Genomic DNA, 25,503 nt, shown 5'->3' with positions numbered 1-25,503 from the left:
ATGAAAACAGTTTTGCAAGGTTTCCACAGATTTGGGCCAGCAGGCTCCATCCCGATTCCCGAATTACTGCACGCTCTTCAGTGCAGGGTTTTCTTGTTGGGCTTTCCAGAATGGGATGTCAGTTGCCCAAATTTGCTGCTATTTGGTCCTCATTTCTCTTTTCTTAGGGTTCTAAATATTTGCTTGGTTTTTTTTGCCTCTGAGGAGGCATCTTTTAGGTAGTGTCTAGTTGTTAGGACTGCCTTTCCTACTTTCCCTTCCTAATATTCGTGTACTCCTTAGCTTGGGTATTGATTTCCCATAGGTTATGAATAGTTTCTTTTATGATTCAGATAAAACAGACAAAATTAAACAACTTTCCAACTTTACTTGTATTATCAAATTGACTTCATTCTCTTTGTATCATTTGTTGAAGGAGTAGCAATGCATTACTGGGTTCTAGATGAGCATGTAAGGTGACAGGGACAAGTGGCATTTCTGTGCAGCTACCAGTAGTGCATTGCTGCTCCTGAGCTTACCTTTGTCAAGAGGACAAAGCAAATTTGATAAATAAATAAAAAATGTTTAAAATCGTATGCTCTATTTGAATAATGAGAGAAAAAAAATTGGGATTCACATATTCAATAACATGATTGCTGTACATATGCTATGGAACATTCATTGGCTGTAGTTGCAAATAACAAGCTAATCTATTGAAAGTTTTCATTATTAATTTACGGCTAGATTACGAGTTTTTTGCGTTATGAGCAGCTCGGTTCTAACTTGCAAGTTATTTCCACCGCTCACCTCCCTATAGCACTGCTATTACAGGTTTTCATAAACCCGGGGTTAGCAGGCAATATGTCAGCATTGAGCAAAATTGAGCTCCATACCGCACTCAAATACCAGCGCTGCTTTGAGCTTGTTTTACGTGCTCGTGCACGATTTCCCCATAGACATCAATTGGGAGAGCCGGCTAAAAAAAAGCCTAACACCTGCAATAAAGGAACGTAAAGCTCCGTAACACAGCCCCATTGATTCCCATGGGGAAAGAAAATTTATGTTTACACCTAACACCCTAACATAAACCCCGAGTCTAAACACCCCTAATCTGCCGCCCCGACATCGCCGACACCTACCTACACTTATTAACCCCTAATCTTCCGCCCCCAATGTCGCCGCCACTATACTTGTTATTAATCCCTAAGTCTAACCCTAACACCCACTAACTTTAATATAATTAAAATAAATCTAAATAAAAATTACAATTAATACCTAAATAATTCCTGTTTAAAACTAAATACTTACCTATAAAATAAACCCTAAACTAGCTACAGTATAACTAATAGTTGCATTGTATCTATCTTAGGTTTTATTTTTATTTCACAGGTAAGTTTGTATTTATTTTAACTAGGTAGACTAGTTACTAAATAGTTATTAACTATTTACTAGCTACCTAGTTAAAATAAATACAAATTTACCTGTAAAATAAAATCTAACCTGAGTTACACTAACACCTAACCTTACACTACAATTAAATAAATTACATTAATTAAATATAATTAACTAAATTACAAAAAAACAAAACACTAAATTACACAAAATAAAAAAGAAATTATCAAATATTTTAAATAATTACACCTAATCTAATAGCCCTATCAAAATAAAAAAGCCCCCCCACCCCAAAAAAACAAAACAAAAAAAAACTAGCCTAAACTAAACTGCCAATGGCCCTTAAAAAGAAATCAGCTCTTTTACCTGTAAAAAAAAAATACAAACAACCCCCCAACAGTAAAACCCACCACCCACACAACCAAACCCCCCAAATAAAATTCTATCTAAAAAATCTAAGCTCCCCATTGCCCTGAAAAAAGGTATTTGTATGGGCATTGCCCTTAAAAGGGCATTTAGCTATTTTTCAGCCCAAACCCTAAGCTAAAAATAAAACCCCCCCAATAAACCCTTGAAAAAACCTAACACTAACCCCCGAAGATCCACTTACAGTTTTTGAAGACCGGACATCCATCCTCAACGAAGCTGGGAGAAGTCTTCATCCAAGCGGCAAGAAGTCCTCAACGAAGCCGGGAGAAGTCTTCATCCAGACGGCAAGAAGTGGTCCTCCAGGCGGGCAGAAGTCTTCATCCAGACAGCATCTTCTATCTTCATCCTTCCGACGCGGAGCGGCTCCATCTTCAAGACATCCGACATGGAGCATCCTCTTCATTTGACGGCTCTTCCAGAATGAAGGTTCCTTTAAGGGACGTCATCCAAGATGGCGTCCCTTGAATTCCGATTGGCTGATAGAATTGTATCAGCCAATCGGAATTAAAGGTGAAAAAATCCTATTGGCTGATGCAATCGGCCAATAGGACTGAGCTTCAATCCTATTTTCAAATGCAATCGACCAATAGGACTGAGCTTCAATCCTATTGGCTGATGCAATCGGCCAATAGGACTGGAGCTTCAATCCTATTGGCTGATGCAATCGGCCAGTAGGACTGGAGCTTCAATCCTATTGGCTGATGCAATCGGCCAGTAGGACTGAAGCTTCAATCCTATTGGCTGATGCAATCGGCCAGTAGGACTGAAGCTTCAATCCTATTGGCTGATGCAATCGGCCAGTAGGACTGAAGCTTCAATCCTTTTGGCTGATTGCATCAGCCAATAGGATTTTTTTCACCTTTAATTCCGATTGGCTGATAGAATTCTATCAGCCAATCGGAATTCAAGGGACGCCATCTTGGATGACGCCCCTTAAAGGAACCTTCATTCTGGAAGAGCCGTCGATTGAAGAGGATGCTCCACACCGGATGTCTTGAAGATGGAGCCGCTCCGTGTCGGAAGGATGAAGATAGAAGATGCCGTCTGGATGAAGACTTCTGCCCGCCTGGAGGACCACTTCTTGCCGCTTGGATGAAGACTTCTCTCGGCTTCGTTGAGGATGGATGTCCGGTCTTCAAAAACTGTAAGTGGATCTTCGGGGGTTAGTGTTAGGTTTTTTAAAGGTTTATTGGGTGGGTTTTATTTTTAGCTTAGAGTTTGGGCTGAAAAAGAGCTAAATGCCCTTTTAAGGGAATGCCCATCAAAATGCCTTTTTCAGGGCAATGGGGAGCTTAGGTTTGTTAGGATTTTATTTGGGGGGTTTGGTTGTGTGGATTTTACTGTTGGGGGGGTTGTTGTTTGAATTTTTTTTTACAGGTAAAAGAGCTGATTTCTTTGAGGCAATGCCCCACAAAAGGCCCTTTTAAGGGCCATTGGCAGTTTAGTTTAGGCTAGGGTATTTTTTATTTTGGGGGGCTTATATATTTATTTATTTATTTTTGAAAAGTTTTTATTGGAATAAATTACTTTCAGGTAACAAAAATTATACTTGGAGCGCACAGGCTCCTCCACATCAAGTAAAACATTTAGTTCAAACATGTCAAACAATTCGAAGTTGTTAGAAATGGAAATTACGTAAGGTAAACATAATATAATGCTCTACAAAATTAAGTGCATTGATGAGGAGTGGGGAAAGGCAAGGAGAGGGAAGGATAGGGAATAAAGAGAGGAAAGAAGGGGGAAATTAGAATGAGGTGTAGGAGGCAAATAAAAGAAACCTGTCTATAGAATAAGTGTTGTAGAGATATCTAACTTGTATATATCCCAAGATTCGGGGACCAGGTAGTATCGTACCTATTTTGCCAGTCTGCCCAAATCAATTTGAATAGGTCTGAGTTGTTTAAGGTGTGAAAAATAGGTTTCTCCATATTATAAATATATGCCATGTAGTTTAAGATATATGGCCATTTTGGGGGGGATTTAGTTTTCCATGATTTGGCTATTGCTGCTTTTATAGCTGTCAGTAGGTAAACACATAAATACACCTGATGTTTAGGTAAGTTACGTATACCAATATGTAGGAGGGCATTTGCAGGGGTCCTGGGGAGTGCTATGCCCAGACTGGTTAGCGTCCGGAAGCAGACATTCCATAATGGTCGTAGTCTAGGGCACTCCCACCATATGTGTAATGGGTCTCCTCTTTTCCCACATTGACGCCAGCATAGAGGCGAGGAGGATTCAAACATGTTATTAAGTCTAGAGGGGGTGAGGTACCAATGTGTTAGAATCTTGTAATATGTTTCAAATAGGGTGACACAGTGTAAGGCTTTCTTAGTAAGGGATAATACATGTTGCCATGTCTGTGTGGGTATAGCTATGTTCAGGGATAGTTCCCATTTGAGTAAATGAGGGAGCTTGGTCTCAGAATCTGGGCTTCCTAACAGAGAGTAGTGAATTGAGAGGGGCCTGTGTAATCTACTGCCTTGTTGCCAGGTTGCCTCCCATGGTGTTCAGGGTCTATGTTGATCGGGTTTAAAACCCCAGCTAAGGAGGAAGCTTTTCAGCCTTGTATATTCATAGATCATGTGCCTAGGCACAGTGGATTTAGCCTGTAATTCTGTGAGTGTTATAAAACGTGGGGTTGGGGATGTGATCCAGAGGTCTGAGACTGTTCTAATACCAGCTTGGGCCCACCCGAGTGGATGGCAGTCAGGTAATCCTTGGAGAAGACCCGACAGGGGAGTGATAGGTGAGGGATGTGGAGCTATATGTGGGTAGTGCCTCAATTTATCCCACATAGCGAGACATTCCCGTATTATAGGATTACTGATATCTGCGGTTCGTCGAGGGGGGCTTATATATTTTGATAGGGCTCTTAGATTAGGTGTAATTAGTTTAAATATTTGATAATTTCTTTTTTATTTTGTGTAATTTAGTGGGGGTGTTTTTGTAATTTAGTTAATTGTATTTAATGTAATTTATTTAATTGTAGTGTAATGTTAGATGTTAGTGTAACTCAGGTTAGGTTTTATTGTACAGGTAAATTTGTATTTATTTTAACTAGGTAGCTAGTAAATAGTTAATAACTATTTAGTAAATAGTCTACCTAGTTAAAATAAATACAAACTTACCTGTGAAATAAAAATAAAACCTAAGATAGATACAATGTAACTATTGGTTATATTGTAGCTAGCTTAGGTTTTATTTTATAGGTAAGTATTTTGTTTTAAATTGGAATTATTTAGGTATTAATTGTAATTTTTATTTAGATTTACTTTAATTATATTAAAGTTAGTGGATGTTAGGGTTAGACTTAAGGTTAGGTTTAGGGGTTAATAACTTTAGTGTAGTGGCGGCGATCTTGGGGGCAGCAGATTAGGGGTTAATAACAGTAATGTAGGTTGCGGCGATGTTAGGGACAGCAGATTAGGGGTCAATAATATTTATCTAGTGTTTGCGATGCGGGAGTATGGCGGTTTAGGCGTTAATATGTTTATTCTAGTGGCGGCGATGTCGGGAGCGGCAGATTAGGGGTTAATCATTTTATTTTAGTGTTTGCGATGCGGTTGGGCCTCGGTTTAGGGGTTAATAGGTAGTTTATGGGTGTTAGTGTACTTTTTAGCACTTTAGTTATGAGTTTTATGCTACAGCTTTGTAACATAAAAGCCATAACTACTGACTTTCAGTTTACGGTACGGATCTTGACGGTATTGGCTGTACCGCTCACTTTTTAGCCGGACAGGCAAACTCGTAATACCGGCGCTATGGAATTCCCATTGAAAAAGGAAGTAATACCAGCGGTAGTGAAAAAGCAGCGTTATGAGGCTTTTTCACCCATAACGCAAAACTCGTAATCTAGCCGATAAATTATGAATTTTTTATTTCGTTTGTATGAGCTTTAGGATCAATTAAAGATCCTGTTATCTGTTCTACAAATATGACCTATTTTTGGTGTGTTTCTGGTGTTTTTCAGGTGGCTCTGACTAACTATACTTTTGAAAACGTTGCCTTCCATGTTCTTCATCAGCGATTTCCATTATTTACTTTTCGAACATTGTCTGATTGGTTTGACAATAAAACAGATGTTTACAGGTAATTTTTTTTGTTTTTCCAAATATTTTATATATTTTTAATAAATCACATATAATTCATCCTATTAGTTCATAAAAAAATAAAAAAACAGCAAACACAAAAGCTAACCTTGTGCATCAAATCAAAAATCTTTGTTAAAAAAACAACAAAAAAACAGTTATCAAGCTTATAGCAATTGCCTCTGTTTAATTCTGGGATATCACTACTTTGTTTTAAAGGGACACTGAACCCAATTTTTTTTCTTTCATGATTCTGATAGAGCATGACATTTTAAGCAACTTTCTAATTTACTCCTATTATCAAATTTTCTTTATTCTCTTGGTATCTTTACTTGAAATGCAAGAATGTAAGTTTAGATGACGGCCCATTTTTGGTGAACAACCTAGGTTGTCCTTGCTGATTGGTGGATAAATTCATCCACCAATAAAAATGTGCTGTCCAGAGTCTGAACCAAAAAAAAAAGCTTAGATGCCTTATTTTTCAAATAAAGATAGCAAAAGAATGAAGAAAAATTGCTAAAAGGAGTAAATTAGAAAGTTGCTTAAAATTGCATGCTCTATCTATCTGAATAACGGAAGAAAAAATTTGGGTTCAGTGTCCCTTTAAGGACCGGTCTGCTTCCCGAATCTTTCATACCCATTAAGCTTTATTATTCCCTTCAGAACAGTAGGTCTGTTTTTTAAATATGTGGGCACATGTTAGACTTAAATTAAATGTATAGAACCTCATCATGTGGTTTTTTTCTTTTTTTTCTTGAAATTCAAGGTGGAGAATGACTGATTTTTATATCAGCCGTGTGCATGGAACTCTACAGTTGTTAGAACAGCTGGATTTAATTGGCAGAACTAGTGAACTGGCAAGACTTTTTGGGATTCAGTTTTTACATGTCTTAACTAGAGGGTCACAGGTAAGGATTAAAGCATGTAACTTGTATTACCCCTCTTGTTTTTTTCTCGCCATAGGAGCTGAATGCTTTTTGTATATATTTTATAAGTTGTGGAACTAGCAAAGGGCATCAGTTCAAGAAACATTTTGGGAAAATACACATATATACATTAGTACAGTAAAAGTCAAGACATTAATTTATACATACACAATAATTTAAAAACAAAACAAAAAAACCCATAGAACTATCTGAAATGTAGTTTTTATTTTGTCTGTGCAGTCAGTCACATTTCTGTGCTACAGTTAGGTATATAATTATTGTGCTGCCATATAAACTGAGGAATCTGTTATTTTGCATTCATTTTACTGTATGTATAATAATATCTGGTAATATTGTTTTTGTTCACTGTCCAGTTGACAAAATGAGGCCTAACTGTGCTACAGAACAGGAACTTGTGGATACCTACTTAGAATGATGCAGAGGAGCCTGAGTAGGCATTTTAAGAACTTCTGTTTGTGACCTTAGAGCACACTGTTGGACAGAAGTTTTCTTTCAAGTGATTTCTTTCGAACAGGTGGTGAGAGTCCATGATCCATTACTCATGGGAATTACCCTTCTCTACCATTAGGAGGCGGCAAAGAGTCCAAAACCCCAAGCGCTCTATAAACCCCCTCACACATACCTCAGTCTTTACTTTGCCTCCGCTTTAGGTGGTTGAAGAATGAACATATGCATGTGATCTTCAGAGAAAGCGGTTTTCAGTCTGAGTTGAGGCCCTTTTTCCTGTACAGTGTTTGTCAGAGGGATGTATTTGGAGTGTGTTTATGATTCTTTGTTTCACCTCATGGTGAATTTTTTATAAACCCTCTATAATCGGTCGCAGGGACTTGTCCTTTGCCTCCCTTTATGGATGTAGAATATTCTCCTATTTCCATAACCTTTGCTGATATGTTTCAGTACTGGTTTGGCTGTTTGCTTCTTGTTTGTTAATGGACAAGTGTCTATTGAATAGTGCTTCCTGCCATGAGATTTTTTTCAAGGCTGTGGTTTTTAAGTGTTTGGCTGCTCTCTCACTTTTAAAGAAGCAGTAAAGGTATTTATCATGGGATTTCTGCCATGGCTGCCCTCAGATGTCACAGGGACTTGTCCTGCAGCCTTATACTGTGGTATTTCCTACATAGTCAGGGGACTCACCCTATGTCTCCTCTTGACACAGTTTTTTTGCCTATTTTTCAGGTTCCTTATAACTTTATACTGTTTTTTTAAAACATTACAGACAATACTGAATGGCTGTATTAACTCTCTGGCAGCACCCTTCTGTAATAGGTGTTTGGCCCTTATGATATCTGCTGGCCTTTTTGTGCAGTTAACTGTTTAGTAGTGCACTCTGTAGTGTAGGGGATGCCAGGACACACACACACAACTTTTATAAACTTCCTGAGACCTTCTTCAGTATAGATAAGCTGTGCAGTTTTCTGGATCTTTTATTTATCCAGTTTGAGGCATCTAATTGTGGATTTAGTTTCTAGAATGGGGTGAGTACTCATGCTGCCTGGGGGGGTTATTTAGAATTTTCAGTCTGCAGTCTTTTTTTTTTTTTTTTTTTTAAGTGTAATAACACTAAGCTTAAAGAGTGTTCAAGGATTTTTAGAGAGCACTGTACTTGTTTTTTCATTATCTGTGTATATCTAGTGTATGCTGTTTTTTTACACTGTATTATGGAAAACAAACTGTATCCACTGTTGTATGTACTATACAAATTTGTTCCAGTACTAGGTTATGTCAACTTTATGTCAAAGCTTTGTATCTCTAATTTTTCATGCAATTAGCCATAATAGTCTACTTCCTATAAGGAATTCTGTTCTGTATATGACACGGACTTCAAATGTTGTTTTACCTAAATATACATCCAGTGTGTGTAAGGTTCTGAATAGCTCAGTAAGTAGCATACTGAACTAAGGACCAGGAGAGACAGGTTCATATCCAGCACAGAAACTCAGCAATCACATATATAACCATACTTGGTTATTATACTGTTAATGCGAGTTATGTTTTATGGACATTTAGTCATTTATTTATCAAGATTGTTTAATGGCTATCTCTAAAATTAAGTAGCATAAGTGCAAATCTGGGGATTTACTTTAATCTGTTGTAGTATTTGTGCAGAATGCCCCAATTTTCTGTGTTGCAGCAAAGCTCTGATAGTGTGAAGGTTCTCTGATGACTGCCTTATGTTACAGTTTATATGTATTTGTTACATTTATACTTTTTACTTATGGTCTTTTTAAAGGATGGTAAACTGAAGCTCCATACTAATCACAAGTGTATGTGGAATTAAAAAATAACTGGACTTTCTCATCAATTTTTTATATCTTACAATCTATTACATAAAAATATATATGCGCTACTTTACAATGTCGTCCGCCGTCAGCCCCGACATGAAGGGCATTTTTTTTCTATTTTGTGATGTTTTAGCATCAACCAATCAAAGCCATGGTGCATGTGTTATCGACGTCATGCTTTATTTTTTTCCATGAGTCGCATATGCGCAGTTCAAGTTTGAAGCCCTCAGTTCATCGAAAAAAACACGGACCGCATAATTAGAAACTTGTTTTAGTAAATACACTTTTTATAATTACTGTAGGCGAGCGAAATCAGATTGATTGAATTAATGAATTTACCAGTGCTAAACTACACAATAATGGATAAATATTTGTTGACATTTAAAAAAAAATAAAAAAAATATTGTCATTTGGAAATATTATGATCTCAATAACGTTGTAATAGAGGGGGTGGAGACGATATCGGAGAAAAAAATATCCAGGAAGTTTAAAGGGGGCGGAGCTTTGGCAATACATAACGAAATAAGTTTCAAGTTTATTTGAAAAGATGGTTAGAAAATAAAATTATAAGTTAGCGACTATCAACATTATCTATTGATAAACGTTAATTGTTGGTCTGACATAGTTAAATTAACCATCCCTTTAACTGTGCCCATATCCAGCTTTAAAAATGTCTTTTCTAGGAGACATTACGATTCTATTCTAATGTGTTTATTGCTGGTGAAATAATGCAGAATAAACTTCAGGTGGTGTCTGTCCTGGAATCCTGCTTCTTTTCTATCAGACGCTCACTGGATTTGCAACCTTTTTTTCTGTTAAGGCGCAATCAGTGGTTGGAAATTATCTGCAATTGGTTTAGCAGATTACTCTTTATTTGTCTGTTTTTTTTCTTGTAGAGCATAAGGAGTCTGGTGTCCTCTAGGAGCAAGGTTACCCGTTTTTGTTTTAGAACTTTGTGCGGTTCTTCAAGCTTTTTTAATCCTGGTCCCTCTTGAAAGGGGAGGGGGGAAAAAAAGTTTTATCTTTGTGTTTTTGTAGGCCTTTATCTGTCGTCAGACCTCTTATCTTAAAGTCTGTTTTTCCATCTGGATCTCAAGTCTCTGAACTTGATGGCATGGAAATTGATCCCTTGATCCTTAGACATAGGGTTTCTCTAATTCAAGCTTGTAAACCTGTAACTAAGAAAATCTGGAATGCTTTTTATTTCATAGTGCTTTAATCATGTTTTTTTCTGGCCTTCTTTCAGAATTCCTAGGATTCTGCAGGGTTTTTTTTTTTTTTGTTTTTGTTTTTTTGCAGGATGGTCTGGATAGGGTCTATCTGACAGTTTTCTAAGGGCTATAGAATCCTTTTCTGGTGTTAAAGTTACTACAGGTTCCTCCTTTCTGATGCTATGCATAGTCTGACCATGTATCTACTTTCTTGGAAAGTGTTATTTCTTTTGGCTATTTCTTCTGCTTTCTGAGTTACCTGTTTTTTGTGATCCTGCTTAACTGGTGTTTCGTCAGGATAAGGCTGGTTTCTTTCTAATGGTAGTGAGAGTACACAAATTCATTATAACCTATGGGAAATACTACACCTGGCCACCATTAGGAGGCAAAGACACCCCAAACAAAGGCATTAAATATCCCTTCAACTTCCCCTACCCTCTCAGTAGTTCTTTGCCTCGTTTCATGGAGGTTGGCAAAGAGAGGTGCTCTGCTGAAGACTCTATTCTGATTGCGCTCAATAGATTGTTTCCTGCAAAAGAGGGCAGGGGAGTGGACATTTGCCAAGTAATCCTCTCAGTAAGAGTTTGTGTTTCTTAGCCTCTGTTTTTTGTAGGGAAGTTCTCATACCTCCTTCCAGATACATAGGCTGTCCTCCTTGTACAGATGATCAGTGTTAGTTACACTGCTTTCTCTCTGTATTTCAGGTCCCAGTCTAGTTGAAGGCTTTAGACTAGGTAAGTCCCTTATTCCCCTTATCTGATGTTTCATCAGGATAAGGCTGTTTTTTCGGTCTTCATTCTGATTTCTTTCCTACGGTGGTTTCTTAAGACAACTTTAGTTGAGAGATTGCTTGTTTTTCCTTCATTGTGTCCTTATTCTAGGTATGTTTCTGAGAGAGCTTTGCACTACTTGGATATTGTTTGGGCACTTGAACATTTCATTGCTGCTGCTACTAGGATTTTAGACAAACTTTTATTTTTTCTTCTTTCTGATCCTAGGAAGGGTTGGAAGACTTCTGCTGTTTTTTTCTTTAGCCTTTTGGTTGAAACTTTTGTTGTTCAAAGTTTTTTTTGAGGCGGGTATGCCCCCGATGCAGCGGATTTCTGCTTATTCTGCTAGGTCAGTTGCAACTTCTTGGACTTTTAAGAATTAGACTTCAGTTGATATAAATTAGGCAGCCATTTGGTCTTCTTTGCTTCTTTTTTCTAAATTCTACATTTTGAGGTTCTTGTTTTTTCTGAAGCAGCCTTTGGAAGAAAGTGTGTTCAGGCAGTTGTCTCAGTTTTGGTTTTGCCTGTTTGCCTAATTTAGGTAGGTGTGTGTGTATGTATACGTGTGTAATATGTATGTGTGTGTGTATGTGTGTATATATATATATATATATATATATATATGTGTGTGTGTGTGTGTGTGTGTGTGTGTATGTATGTATGTATGTATGTGTGTATATGTATATATATATATATGTGTATATATATATATATATATATATATATATATATATATATATATATATATATATATATACAGGTGGCCCTCGTTTTACGCCGGTTCAATTTGCGCCGGTTCAGAATAACAACCTTTTTTTTTCCAGTCATGTAACTGCGATTGAAAAGCAGTGCACTAATTAAAATAGTCAGTAGGTGGAGCTGTCCGCTTGTGTTGCAGCAAAGTTATGTAAGTTTAGCAGACTAAAATTAATCTGTGTACACAGAACAGACTTTAGCTGTCGAGCAACTTTCAAGCAACAAGATCTAGCAGACACTTCCCTATTATCTTCCTGTCCAGCTGCTTGAGGTGAGGGTGCCTCACTGCCTATTAAAGGTTGAAATGCATAGAATAGGTGCAGACCCAATATTATCTAACATGCTAACAATGCAGAGAACTGTTTGCAGAAAAATGCAAGTAAAAAAATGTTTTTGTTCATTAAACTTAGTTTGATCATACAGTCTGTTGTGTGATTATTTAATTAGGTTTATAATGCTGTTTAGCATTTCAAAGCTTTAAAAAATAATGTATTAGGTGTTACTTATGCCAATTTTGAGAGGGTCCGGGAATCTAACTTCCAAACTTCCCATTGACTTACATTATAAACTGGGTTTCAATTTACAACGGTTTAGATTTAGAACCATTCCTTCTGGAACCTAACCCCGGCGTAATCTGAGGGCTACCTGTATATATATATGTGTGTGTGTGTGTATATATATATATATATATATATATATATATCTATATCCACTTCATTGTTTAAATCCCACCAAAAGGTAATCCACATGTGTGCACTATTGAAGTACAATAGACAAATAAGAATGTGTGCACTCAGGATTTGTGAATAAACAGGTCAAATTTATTGACGTTTTGGGTCAAACTTAACCCCTTCTTCAGAACATATATATGTTTGTGTAATATGTATGCATTTATATATATATATATATATATATATATATATATATGTGTGTGTGCATATATGTGTGTGTGTGTATATATATATACATATATATATATATATATATATATATATATATATATACTTATCTCTGTGTGTGTGTGTGTGTGTATATATATATATATATATATATATACTATCATGAAGATAATATTTATTTGAGGTTGTGGATTTAATTTCTCAGTGAAAAATGTGTTTTACATCCCTCCCTGTTATTACTCTTAGACTTCACAGCTTGGGAATTAGTTCCCATGAGTAATGGATCGTGGACTCTCACCACCTGTATAAAAAAACATCATTTATACTTACCTGAATAATTCATTTCTTTAATGATGGTGAGAGTTCACAAGACCCCACCCTTGTGTTTTTCTGGGGATAGTTTTTTTTCCCCCTGCTTCTTTTTATGGCTTTTTCTTGCTCACTTGCTTGGCTATACGTTAGACTGATGTATGTGGGACTATTTTGCTCCTCCTAGTGGAAGAGAAGGGTAATTCCCATGAGTAATGGATCGTGGACCACCATGAGAGAAATTAATTTATTAGGTAAGTATAAATTATGTTTTTTGGGCCTATATCATTTGTTATAATGAGCATCCAACATTCATCCTTGTTTCTCTGCTTTAAGAAACAGTTTCATACTTAAAAGCAATTCATTGTTTCAAAATAAAGCGGAATTCAGGTGATGGTAATGCATTTGACATTGACTGTATAGGCATCAAGAACTTTGTAACTGGAGCATTTTTGCTTCCTAAAGGTACTTGAATTATTACTCGCTTTCCTTACTTTAGGCCATACGACTTTGGTTCTACAGCATTTAAATATATTTCAGTTTAAATCACTTTGGAACATAGCAGAAATAAAAAATTTGCAATGTTCTTTTTCACTTCAGGTACCTTTGCAGAATTTCAGTCTGTATGAAAATCTCCATATTTTGTTTCTGCAAGACAAAGGGCCTGGTTCTCTAAAGCTCTCTGTCTAGTGAGATTCTATAAGTTGTCTTGTCAGTATTACCAGACCTCTCAGGGATTGTTTGAAAGGCAATTTTTACTTCGGGTACTGTGTTTCTCATTAAGAAGAGTTTACTAATATGCTTTATGTAAAGGAAATACTTACTTTACAATCTAGTTGTTGGTAAAATAAGCTGATGATTTCTCTCTGTGCCAGCAAGTTTTTGAGAATCTGTCCCAAAGCCAGATGGTACTGAAGCCAATTCTATATTTTATACCTACGAAGTTAATAGGTTCAGCATCAAAAAAGAAATATATCTTCTTTCCTTTCATTCCAGTTCTGCCTATAATAAATGACTAAACGCATAAATGCTGGTTGATGAAATGTATTTTCTGTAGTATATAAAAGTTTTTCTGTAGTATATCAAACAGCCATGACGTTAAGATTTACTTCCCGTTAACCAATAACTTAAATGATAAAATGAGTTTTTTCTTGGAAATGCCTATCAAACATGTTCTACTGACTGTAAATGCACTATTCAGTAAGTATGTGCATTCGGCAATTTCCAGAGACGGATTTGTTCTTGTTAAAGTGCAAAGCACAAAGGTCTGGATTTGCACAGATCTTACTGTGTTGCAGTTTACAAGAAGAAATCCGGCTCTTAAAAGAGCTGAATGCCATGAACAGCCGCCGCCTTCGATATTCGGCAGCTAATGAAACTGCTGAATGCACATGCCTACTATTCAGTAAGGTCATCCTCTAGTTTAGAGATGGCCAACTGGCAACCCAAGGCCACATGTTGCTAGCAGTAATTTTTGCAGCCTCTGTGGAGGTGAGAGCTGACATAGGGATCCCTGCAGCCTAACCTAAATCTGGCCGTTGAACATTTTTAGCAAAAATTGTAATATTTGTGTGCTTAATAGACATACATTTGTATGCAACCCTTAAGTCTTCTAAAATTTGATCTATGGTCCCATGCCTTTCATAAGAAGGTGAGAGTCCACAAGACATCACATGTGGGATTAAAAGCCTGTCCTACAGGAGGAGGCAAAACAGACCTTTTATCCAATCCACTTTCCCATGATTCCTTAGTCATGTTTTGCCTCCAACAAGGAGGATGGTGAAACTTGAAGGTTTGATCTGCATGTCAATTGAAAGGGTTCTTAGACCAATGTGAGACCCATTATTCCCCTCAGAGAGCCAGAGGGGAGTACATTGGCAGTGAGAGTAATTGTCCGCAGGAGTTTTTCACTTGCCTGCCACAGGTGTCGCTGGTACTGGTCCTGCAGCCTCCTCCTATTGGACTTCTCGGAGTACTCCTTCCATAGATCTTATATCAGTGCATACTACATATGGGTTCTTCTACTGGATGCAGGTCTCCTGCAGCTTGGTTAGCACAGTACAGTGAGTGCTGACACTGAGGCTATTCCTCCTATCTCATGTGAGGCTGAGACACTCACATAGCCCACAGACTATTAGCATGAACATGTATATATGATTCACATAGCCTGTTGACATAGAAACATACACCAGATAACACTACATATAGTTTTAGGCACTTTTATAGTAAAATTGAGATACTGATTCTTTACATTTATTTCTGGTATTTAGTACATGCCATTCCTCATTCTCAGATCAGGATTTTTTTCCTGACGCTATGGAGCTCATTTTCATAAGTTTCTGAGCTTCCTTTTGTGCAGACCTCAGAGAGTTAACTCCCCCCCCCCCCCCCCCACACACACACACACACACAAACTGTGCTTTTTCTTCTTTCCCCCTCACTGACAGCGGCCATATTTGATGAAACACTGCAATTTCTCCTTAGAGCCTTAGTGGTAAGCAACTAGGATTTTGCATAAATTTATTTTTATTTAACCCTTTATTGACACAAACTGTCATTTTTTTATATTTTAAAGTACAGTTTTTTTTCTATTAAAGAGACACTACCCAATTATTTCTATTTCCCTCACAGGGACTTCAGTCTTACATTGTACCAATATTTGTGTGTTCCTCTATACCTGTCATACTGTATTTCTGTGCTGCTAATTTTAAATATTTGCCTGTCCATACTATCTTAAAGGTGCAGTAAACCTACAAAATAATGTTATATAATTCTGTACATAGTGCAGAATTATATAACATTAGCTGAGCGCCAACATTATACAACAAAGTATTGCTGAGCTATTTTACTACGCAGCTCAGTTTTGCAGGACGCCACTCTTGGCTCTACTGAGCGGGTCTGTTTTTTCCTAAGTGCATCACAGGCACGCTGTCTGGTCACAGCTTGCCCGATCGCGCCATAAAAATGAATGTAGCTCGCTCCCGCTACCAGACCATACTGGTGTAGCTAAAGTATTAGGACATAACACTTATCTCTTAGAAGGGTGATCTACTGCCTATTTAACGCCTTTTCGATGTAAGGAAGTGTTGGTGTGTTGTCTATTAATCTTTGTAACCTATGTGTTGAGTCTGTCTAGACAGGGTCATGCAGTGTTGCATTTGCAGCAGAGTACTCAGTATTTTGTTACCTACCAGGATTATAATTCTCCTCCCTTAGTTGAGGACAGTTATTCAGAAATATGAAGAAGTAGCAGAAGATGTGCCCTTTAATTTCAAATTGGAGCACATTTTCGCTCTATTCCTGTTTTTACTTGCCTTGCAAATTGGGGTACCTTCCACCTGCACGCAATTTGTAAAAAGGGTTAATAAATTCATAAAGCTGCCCCCCCCCCCCCAAATAAATATATTACTATTTACCTTCCTGGTTCCTGATGCAGTTCCTGAGCTAATTAACAAGTCATGGCAGGAACCAGATATTCCCTTTGTCTCCTTAACCAATTTCAGAAACATGTTTCCTCTCCCCCCCCCACACCCGAAAAATTGTAGGTATGGGAGATTGTTCCAAAGATGAACAATGCTATTTCCACTTTGGTTAGGCAGACTACTATTCCAGTTTAGAGGACAGTGCCACTTTTAAGGATCAGATGGACAGCAAGCTTTAAAGTGATGGTAAAATTCATATTGTTGCAATGAAAAATATATTAGTTTGCAAGTAAAACCACACAATTTTTTTTAAAGTGTGTGTATATATATATATATATATATATATATATATATATATATATATATATATATATATATATATATAGCTTATTAAGGGCTTTAAAGGGGCTAGACTTCAAGATTGTCACATGACACATGTTGCTTGGATGTTCACTGGAATTGCCATTATAAAAAAAAAAAGTTAATCCAAGTGAATTGTAATAGAAGCATTACTATATGAACTAATTTAACCCTTTCACAGATGGATTAAAAACAAAAAAGGTACAAATATACTTTTTTAATGGAAAGATTACATATATGGCATTTGATTAGTTAAAGTTTACCATCACTTTATAGTTTCCTCAGGAGATTCTTTCAGCTAGCAGGTTATATGTTTAGTCCAGCTGTTAGTGTATCCTGCGTATCTGCAGCTACTGTAGTTTAGTGTGAAAACATCTCTGACCTTATTTCCCAAGACGCTTCACTTGATCAAAATCAGGACTGCTTGAGCGCTGCTATAATTGTTCTTGCTAGAAGAGCCTTATGGCTTTAGCCATTGTCTGCTGATATAGTATGCAAAGGCAGACTTCTTTCCCTCCCATTTCAAGGAAAGAGCCTTGAAATGGGACTGGACTGGATGCTATCATTGCTACAGTCTCTGTAGGTAAAGGAGCGTTCCTACTGTAAGACAAAACCCTAAGGACAGGGTTAAAGGGATACTAAACCCATTTTTTTTTTCTTTCATGATTCAATTAGATAATTAGAAAGTTGCTTAAAATTTCATGCTCTATCTGAATCATGAAAGAAAAAATTTGGGTTCAGTGTCCCTTTAAGTCTGCTGGATGATTTCTCTCCTTTTGTCATTCCAAAATGCAAAAATCCTCCTCTTCAGTGTCTCATAAATCAGACACTTTCAAGTCCACACAGAAGCCTTTTTCCTCTTGGTTTAAGTTCAAACAGACCCCCCAAAAAAAAGCCTGTCCTTCTTCCAAATCAGCATGAAGTTGCAGCCCCCAAGTTCTTTGGGTACTAAACATAACTTCCTAGGAGTACCACATAGTTTTTCACTCTCGCCCTCCTCAAAAAAGATTCCTCCTATCTCATGTTGCAATTGATCATTTAAAGAAATGTGTAACAGACCTAGAAGGCATGGGAGTGATTACGCTAGTCCCCTTGGGGGAGCAGATTAGGGGTGCTATTCAAGCCTTTTTCATCTTGGATATCAAAACTCTAAGCAAATTTCTGAAAGTTCTGATTTTACAATGGAGACTTTCACACTAGATTACCTTTAGTGCAGTAGGGTCAATTTATGTCTACCACAGACTTGAAAGATGCCTATTTGCATATCCCTTTTTCACAGGGATCATACACAGTTTCTCAGATTTGCCTTTCTAAATAGGCATTACCAATATGTGCAGCTCCCATTTGGTCTGGCATCAACAACAAGAATCTTCTCAAAGGTTCTCAGAGCTCTATTGTCAATAGTGAAAGCTCAGGGCTCAGCAGTAGCTCCTTAGCTAGATGACATCCTAGTATAGGATGTTTCTTTTAGGTGGCTCAGAAACATACAAACTCAGTTCCTTCGTTCTCGTGGTTAGCAATTTTACCTCCTGAAAAGTTCTTTACTACCACAAACCAAAGTTGCCTTTCTTGGGCTTCATCATAAACTCTGTAACAATGATACAATCTCTCAGATGCTCGCAAACTCAGATTGCAGAATCCCTGTGCTCTTCTTCATCAGACTCTTCTTCCTACACTGCTTCAATGCATGGAAGTAGTTGCTCTCATGGTATTGGCTTCAGATGCCATACCATTTGTTAGTTTACACTTATTTACTTTGCAGCTTCAAATGTTGCAACAGTGGAATAGAGATTACAACAGTCTGTCACAGAAGATCTCTTTAGACTTCAAGACACGACATTCTCTAACTTGGTGGCAGGCTCACCAGTTATTGATTTAGGGAGCCTCATTTCTCTTTAGAATTTGGAATTGCAGACGCCAGCTTGCTGGGTTGGGGCACATTCTAGGGTTTCCAGAAAATGCAGGCAGTTTGGTCTCCTCAAGAGGCAAGGTTACCAATCAATATCTTAGAGCTCTGTGCAATCTCCAGAGCTCTTCAGAGTTGGCCCTTGTTAAGACGGGAGTCTTTTCTGAGGTTTCAGTTGGACAATGTGGCTTACATCAGTCACCAAGGTGAAACTCAAAGTGCCTTAGCAATCAAAGAGGTAGCCTGCATTCTGACTTTGGCAGAAGGCCATCATTTCATGATTTCAGCTATTCATATTCCAGGTGTGGACAATAGGGAAGTGGGCAGTAGGGAAGTGGACATCCTTAGTCATCAGTACCTTCACCCTAGCAAATGCTTTTTTAATCAGGAGGTATTCGACCAGTTTGGGAATCATTGGGGAAGACCAGACATAGACCTGATGGCTACCGCAGTATTGTGCGAGATCTTGAGTTCCACAAGTGACTCTATTAGATGCACTATTGATTTCCTGGGCATTTAATCTGATTTACATCTTTCCTCCTTTGTATTTACTATACAGGATAAAATAGAAAAGGGCCTCCTTGATTCGAATTGCTCTTGCATGGCATCACAGGGCTTGGTTCGCAGATCTGGTACAAATATCCTCAATAGAGCAGAATAATGGAGAACAGCACTCAAAACAATCAGGCACAGGAGCAAGGAGTCAGCCACCCCTCCGTATCAGCAAATCTTGAATAATGGTACTCCAGCCTTGGCAGGTTTCATAAACTGACCTTTATTTTACCATAGTCCACACAAAAAACAATGTTTCAGACCTTTACTAGGTCCTTAGTCATGTCTACATGAGTATACAAAGAGACTACCTTTATACCTATGCACAGGTGCAGGTCAATCACACATTAATTAAATTACAGCGCCACCTAGTGTAAATTGTTTTATAACAAAAGTACTTCTTGTGGGTGGTAGTGCAGATAATGGGTTATAAAAGCAGTACAAAGTATACAATAAAAATATATACATATAGCCACTGTATATGCAATTTAAAAAATGAGAAGCAGCATTACAAAATTGAATTCCACCATAATCTATATAGAGTATTAAACACAGGAAAAAAACTAACTGCAGATAAGTTAAGATAAAATAACTATGTGACGTGATATACAACAATCTTACAAATGTATTCTACATAAGATCTATACAAGCATTATAAAGAAATATTATCAATAATGTAAACAAGGGGATATTTATCTGAAGAGTGACCAATCAAAGTCCTTTGAAACCAAGGACCCTTGGTTTCAAAGTTTGCAGCTTGTTAATCCAATGCATTTTCCTGGTTTTAAGGAGATGCTCTCTATCACCACCCCTCCTAGGGGTATCTACTCTCTCGATGATCTGAAAGCGCAGTTGGCTGATGTTATGTCCAGCTTCAATAAAGTGTGATGTAACAGGGGCATCTTTATTATTACACCTTATGTTAGATTTGTGTTCTGTGATGCACTCTCTGGCTTCTCTACAGGACTCGCCAATATAATTAAGGCCACACGGACATTTAATGAGATATATTATGTACTTAGATCTACATGTTCAATACTGTCTTATCCTATATTTTGTGCCTTGTATGGGGTGGTAGAACAATTCTCCCTTAATCATGGAGTTACAGTTGCTACAACTTAGGCATGGGTAACAACCTTTCTTGCCTGGGCCTATAGTTTTTTTGTATGTTAATTTTCTCACTACCTATATCAGCACGGACTAAATGTCTTTTATGTGTTTATTCCGTTTACATACAAAAAACTATAGGCCCAGGCAAGACAGGTTGTTACCCATGCCTTAGTTGTAGCAACTGTAACTCCATGATTAAGGGAGAATTGTTCTACCACCCCACACAAGGAACATGTAGATCTAAGTACATAATATATCTTATTAAATGTCCGTGTGGCCTTAAAGTGAATGTAAAGTTTGAGGAATGAGTGCCCGGTATTTAATAATCCTATTAAAAACAGGGGCACTTTCATTCATCAAACTTTAAATTACACTGCTTTAAAATACTTACCTTTTCTTCCTGCAAGCCGCTCCAACGCTTCCCCAGCCCGTCGCAAGCCTCTTCTTACGTCAGGAATGACGATTCCGGCATTCTCCAATCATGATTCCCCCCCCCCGGGGGAATCATTGCCTAAAGCAACGCCATGATTGGTGGAAGGCCGGAATCGGAATTTCTGACGTTGGCAGAGGCTTGCGGAGGAAGCGCTGGAGCGATTTGCAGAAAGAAAAGGTAAGTATTTTTTAAAAAGCGGTAAAATTTAAATTTTGATGAATGAAAGTGCCCATGTTTTTAATAGGATTATTAAAAACCGGACACTCATTCCTCAAACTTTACATTCACTTTAATTATATTGGCGAGTCCTGTAGAGAAGCCAGAGAGCGCATCCCAGAACACAAATCTAACATAAGGTGTAATAATAAAGATGCCCCTGTTACATCACACTTTATTGAAGCTGGACATAACATCAGCCAACTGCGCTTTCAGATTATCGAGAGAGTAGATACCCCTAGGAGGGGTGGTGATAGAGAGCATCTCCTTAAAACTAGGAAAATGCATTGGATTAACAAGTTGCAAATTTTGAAACCAATGAGGCCTTAATAAGGACTTTGATTGGTCACTCTTCAGATAAATATCCCCTTGTTTACACATTTGATATTTCTTTATAATGCTCGTATAGATCTTATGTAGAATATATTTGTAAGATTGTTGTATATCATGCCACATAGTTATTTTATCTTACCTTATCTGCAGTTAGTTTTTTCTGTGTTTAATACTCTATATAGATTATGGTGGAATTCAATTTTGTAATGCTGCTTCTCATTTTTTAAAATGGTATATACAGTGGCTTTATGTATATATTTTTATTGTATACTTTGTACTGCTTTTATATCCCATTATTTGCACTGCCACCTTAAGACAAGAAGTACTTTTGTTGTAAAAACAATTTGCACTAGGTGGCGCTGTAACTTAATTAATGGGTGATTGACCTGCACCTGTGCATAGGTATAAAGGTAGTCTCTTTGTATACTCATGTAGACATGACTAAGGACCTAGTAAAGTTCTGAAACTTTGTTTTTTGTGTGGACCATGGTAAAATAAAGGTCAGTTTATGAAACCTGCCAAGGCTGGAGTACCATTATTCAACAAATGTCCTAAAGCCAGCCTTGGTATCTTCCTCTCCGGGAAGGACTTTCTCTCTCAAGGTCCCTTCTGCCATCAAGTTCTCAAATCTTTTTTTTTAATCAAATTATAGACACTTTGATTCAGGCTAGAAAAGCCTGTTACAGACATATTTATCACAAAGTCTAGACATTTTTTATTTCCTGGTGTAAGTCTAAGAATTACCATTGGAACTCTTTAATATTTTTTACATTCTTATTTTTATTTTTTAAATAAAGGCCACATTTCTGGTCTCTCACTATTGTATCACAAGACGATTTAGAGAGTACCTGACATTCAAACCTTTGTTGAAGCTTTGGTCAGGATAAGACCAGTTATCACACCTGCTTCCCTCTCTGTAACCTTAACTTGGTTTTGAGGGTTTCTTTAGGCTCAGCTGTTTGAGCCTATGCATGGTCTTGACATTCAACTGTTGTCTTGAAAGGTTCTCTTTCCCTTAGCCATCTGAGCTTTCTGCTCTATTTTCTGATTCTCCTTGCCTGATTTTTTTTAACAGGAAAAAAGCAGTTTTAAGAAAAAACTACTCTTTCCTTTGAAAGGTTGTTTCTTCTATAAAACATCACCCAGGAAAGAAAGATCACTTCATAACTTGGAGGTAATATGTGTCTTTAAATTATATCTTCAAGCTACTTAAGAATTTAGAATTTCTTCTTCCTTGTTTATCTATTTCTCAGAAAACGTCTGCAATCACCTTGGCAGGTTGGCTTAAAGCTTTAATTTGCAAAGAATTCCTAGTAGTAGGGAAGTCTCCCTCTGAATTACTGCCTTTTCTACCAGAGTAGTTGCCACCTTTTGGACTTTTAAGAGTTAAGCTTCCATAGAACAGGCATGTAATGCAGCTACTTGGTCATTTTTTTTATACCTCTACCAAATTCTACAATTTTGACACATTTCCCTCTTCTGAAGCTGCTTTTGGTAGGAAAGTACTGCAGGCGGCAGTGTCTGTTTAGTACCTCTACCTACCTTAACTATTTTTCCATCCCTATTTCATTGTGGTCTCGTGGACTTCACATCTTGGGTATAGGATCCCACATGTGATGGCTCATGGACTCTCACCACCTAATAAATTCATTTTTTTCATGATGGTGAGAGTCAGCAAGACCCGCCCTTGTTTATTCATTAAACAGTTGGCTTCAATACCAGTTTGCACTTCTTTTACCCTGTATTATCCTTTCCTACTGTCTCGTGACCATATGTATGACTAAGGAGTCATGAGCAAGTGGGATGAATTAAAGCTATGTTGTGTGTTTTGCTTCCTCCTGTAGGAATGGACTTTAATCCTACAAATGATGGCTCGTGGACATCATGACATTTTTTTTATTTTTTTATAGTAATTATTTATTACAAGAAGTGTGATTTTCTCTATGTATAACATTTTATTTTCAAAATTATTATATTGTCTTCAAAAGGCAGATCGCAAAATTCCAATCTGTTTTCTGTTTCCTTCGTGAAGGGTGGAATTAGAGTAAAATAAATTGTACTTCTGATTGTGGGACAGCTAATAACTTAAGTCAGTTTTCCTCCATGCTTAAAGGAACATTAAAACAGTAAAAATAAATAATCAACAATCTATACTATAAAAGTGTCAGTCGCCAGTTGTGCACGCATCCTCAAAGGAATGTTGGCTGTGTGAGGCAGCCAAAAGAATGTTGGCTGCGCGCACAGCCAAAAGAATCCACCTGGATGCAGAGAAGATGCATCCAGGTGGATTCCACCACCCTGCCATTTTCGAATCCACCTGGATGCAGCGTAGGCAAACCCGAAGCCTTAAAAAAAAAAAAAACATGCAGCCGCCCGCGCAAAATAAAAAAAACGTAACCGCGCGCATGAAGTATAACAAAATAAACCTAACCTCCCACACAAAGTATTAACAAATACCTAAACCGTCAACCCCCACATCGCAAAACAATAAAGTAATTAACCCCTAATCTGCAAATAACATAATTAAAATATTAACCCCTTAACCGCCAACCACCCACATTGCAATAAACCTAATTAACCCCTAAACTGTAAAACCCCCACATTGCAAAAAAACCTATTTAACATATTAACTCTTAAGCCACCACCCCCCACATTACAATAAACCGAATTAACCTATTAACCCCTAAACCACCAACCCCCCACATCACAATAACGCTAATTAACCTATTAACCCCTAAACCCCCACATCACAATAACCCTAATTCATATATTAAACCCTATACCGCCAACCCCCCCACAACGCAAATAACTAATTTAACTACTAAGCCCCCTAACACCCCCTAAATTACCCTAATTACTACTAAATTACAATTAAAATCAGCTCTTTTACTTCACTTAAAATGGCAATCAGCTCTTTTTCAAGCCCAATAAAACCCTAATCTTAAAAAAAAAACACCCCAAAAATTAAAATAAAAAGCTTAAACCTAACCCCCAAATAGGTACTCGCTGTTCCTGAAGTCTGGTGGAGAAGGTCTTCTTTCAGACAGATCCATCATCTTTTATCTTCATCCAAATGCCTGGATCCTCAACGGCGGCGGTCCTCAGCGGCGTGGAGGCTCCTCTTCATGCGATCATCCGTCGCACACTGAAGATTTAAAGCAAATTACCCCATATTTATTGGGGTACCTTGCATTCCTATTGGCTGAAATTTTGAAATCAGCCAGTAGGATGAGAGATACTGAAATCTTATTGTCTGATTTGAACAGCCAATAGGATTTCAGTAGCTCTAATCTTATTGACTGATTTCAAAATTTTAGCCAATAGGAATGCAAGGTACCCCAAATTGATTGCGGTACCTTGCATTCAATCTTCAGTGTACGACAGACATCAAGTGAAGAGGAGCCTCCATGCCGCCGAGGAACATCAACGACACTGAGGACCAACGCGGAGGAACCAGGCATCACACAGCTCCGCACCTCTTCTCTGAGCCTCCTTCACTCTGGATGAAGATAGAAGATGATGGATCCATCTGAAAGAAGACCTTCTCCGTCGGACTTCAGGAACAGTGAGTATCTATTTGGGGCTTAGGTTTAGGCTTTTGTATTTTAAATTTTGTGGGTGTTTTTTTTTTTTTTTTTTTTTTTTTTTTTTTTTAAAGATTAGGGTTTTTTGGGGCTTGAACAAGAGCTGAATGCCTTTTTAAGGGCAATTCCCATACAAATGCCCCTTTGTATTAGTTTAGGTTTACATTTTTTATTTTAGATAGCTTTGTTTATTTTTTTTTCTGTAATTTTACTTCTTAAGTTTTTTGTAACTTAGGGGTTTGTATATTTTAAACATAGGCTGCCCTCTAGGCAGGCTTATCGCCTAGTCTAATACTAAAGACAATGCTAAAGCACTTGGTTTGAATTTCAAATAAGCAAATGTGTTTCTGACAGATTGCAGTTAGTTCTATTTTTGTTCCTCCTGCATCATGTGACAACCATCAGCCAATCACAAAATACATATATTCTGTGAGCTCTTACACATGCTCAGTAGGAGCTGGTGCCAATTAGAAAGTGATGTGTGTGTGTGTATGCTTTATCAGAATCATGCGCATATCATTT

At 37.5% G+C, this 25,503-nt stretch overlaps 1 protein-coding gene across 1 annotated transcript in view; it reads left to right on the top strand.

Moving 5' to 3' along the window:
* The window catches only part of REV3L (REV3 like, DNA directed polymerase zeta catalytic subunit), a 471,052-nt gene that overhangs the window by 370,892 nt on the left and 74,657 nt on the right, over positions 1-25,503 (top strand). The window contains exons 21-22 of the mRNA XM_053710865.1: positions 5,774-5,892; positions 6,658-6,799. Coding sequence (XP_053566840.1) covers positions 5,774-5,892; positions 6,658-6,799 — 261 coding nt within the window. The remainder of the gene's footprint in view (positions 1-5,773; positions 5,893-6,657; positions 6,800-25,503) is intronic.

This window comes from Bombina bombina, chromosome 4 (genome assembly GCF_027579735.1).
Source record: "Bombina bombina isolate aBomBom1 chromosome 4, aBomBom1.pri, whole genome shotgun sequence".
NCBI lineage: Eukaryota > Metazoa > Chordata > Amphibia > Anura > Bombinatoridae > Bombina > Bombina bombina.
The sequence above is the reverse complement of the archived record's forward strand: the minus strand, read 5'-3'. Positions and strand labels throughout refer to the sequence as shown.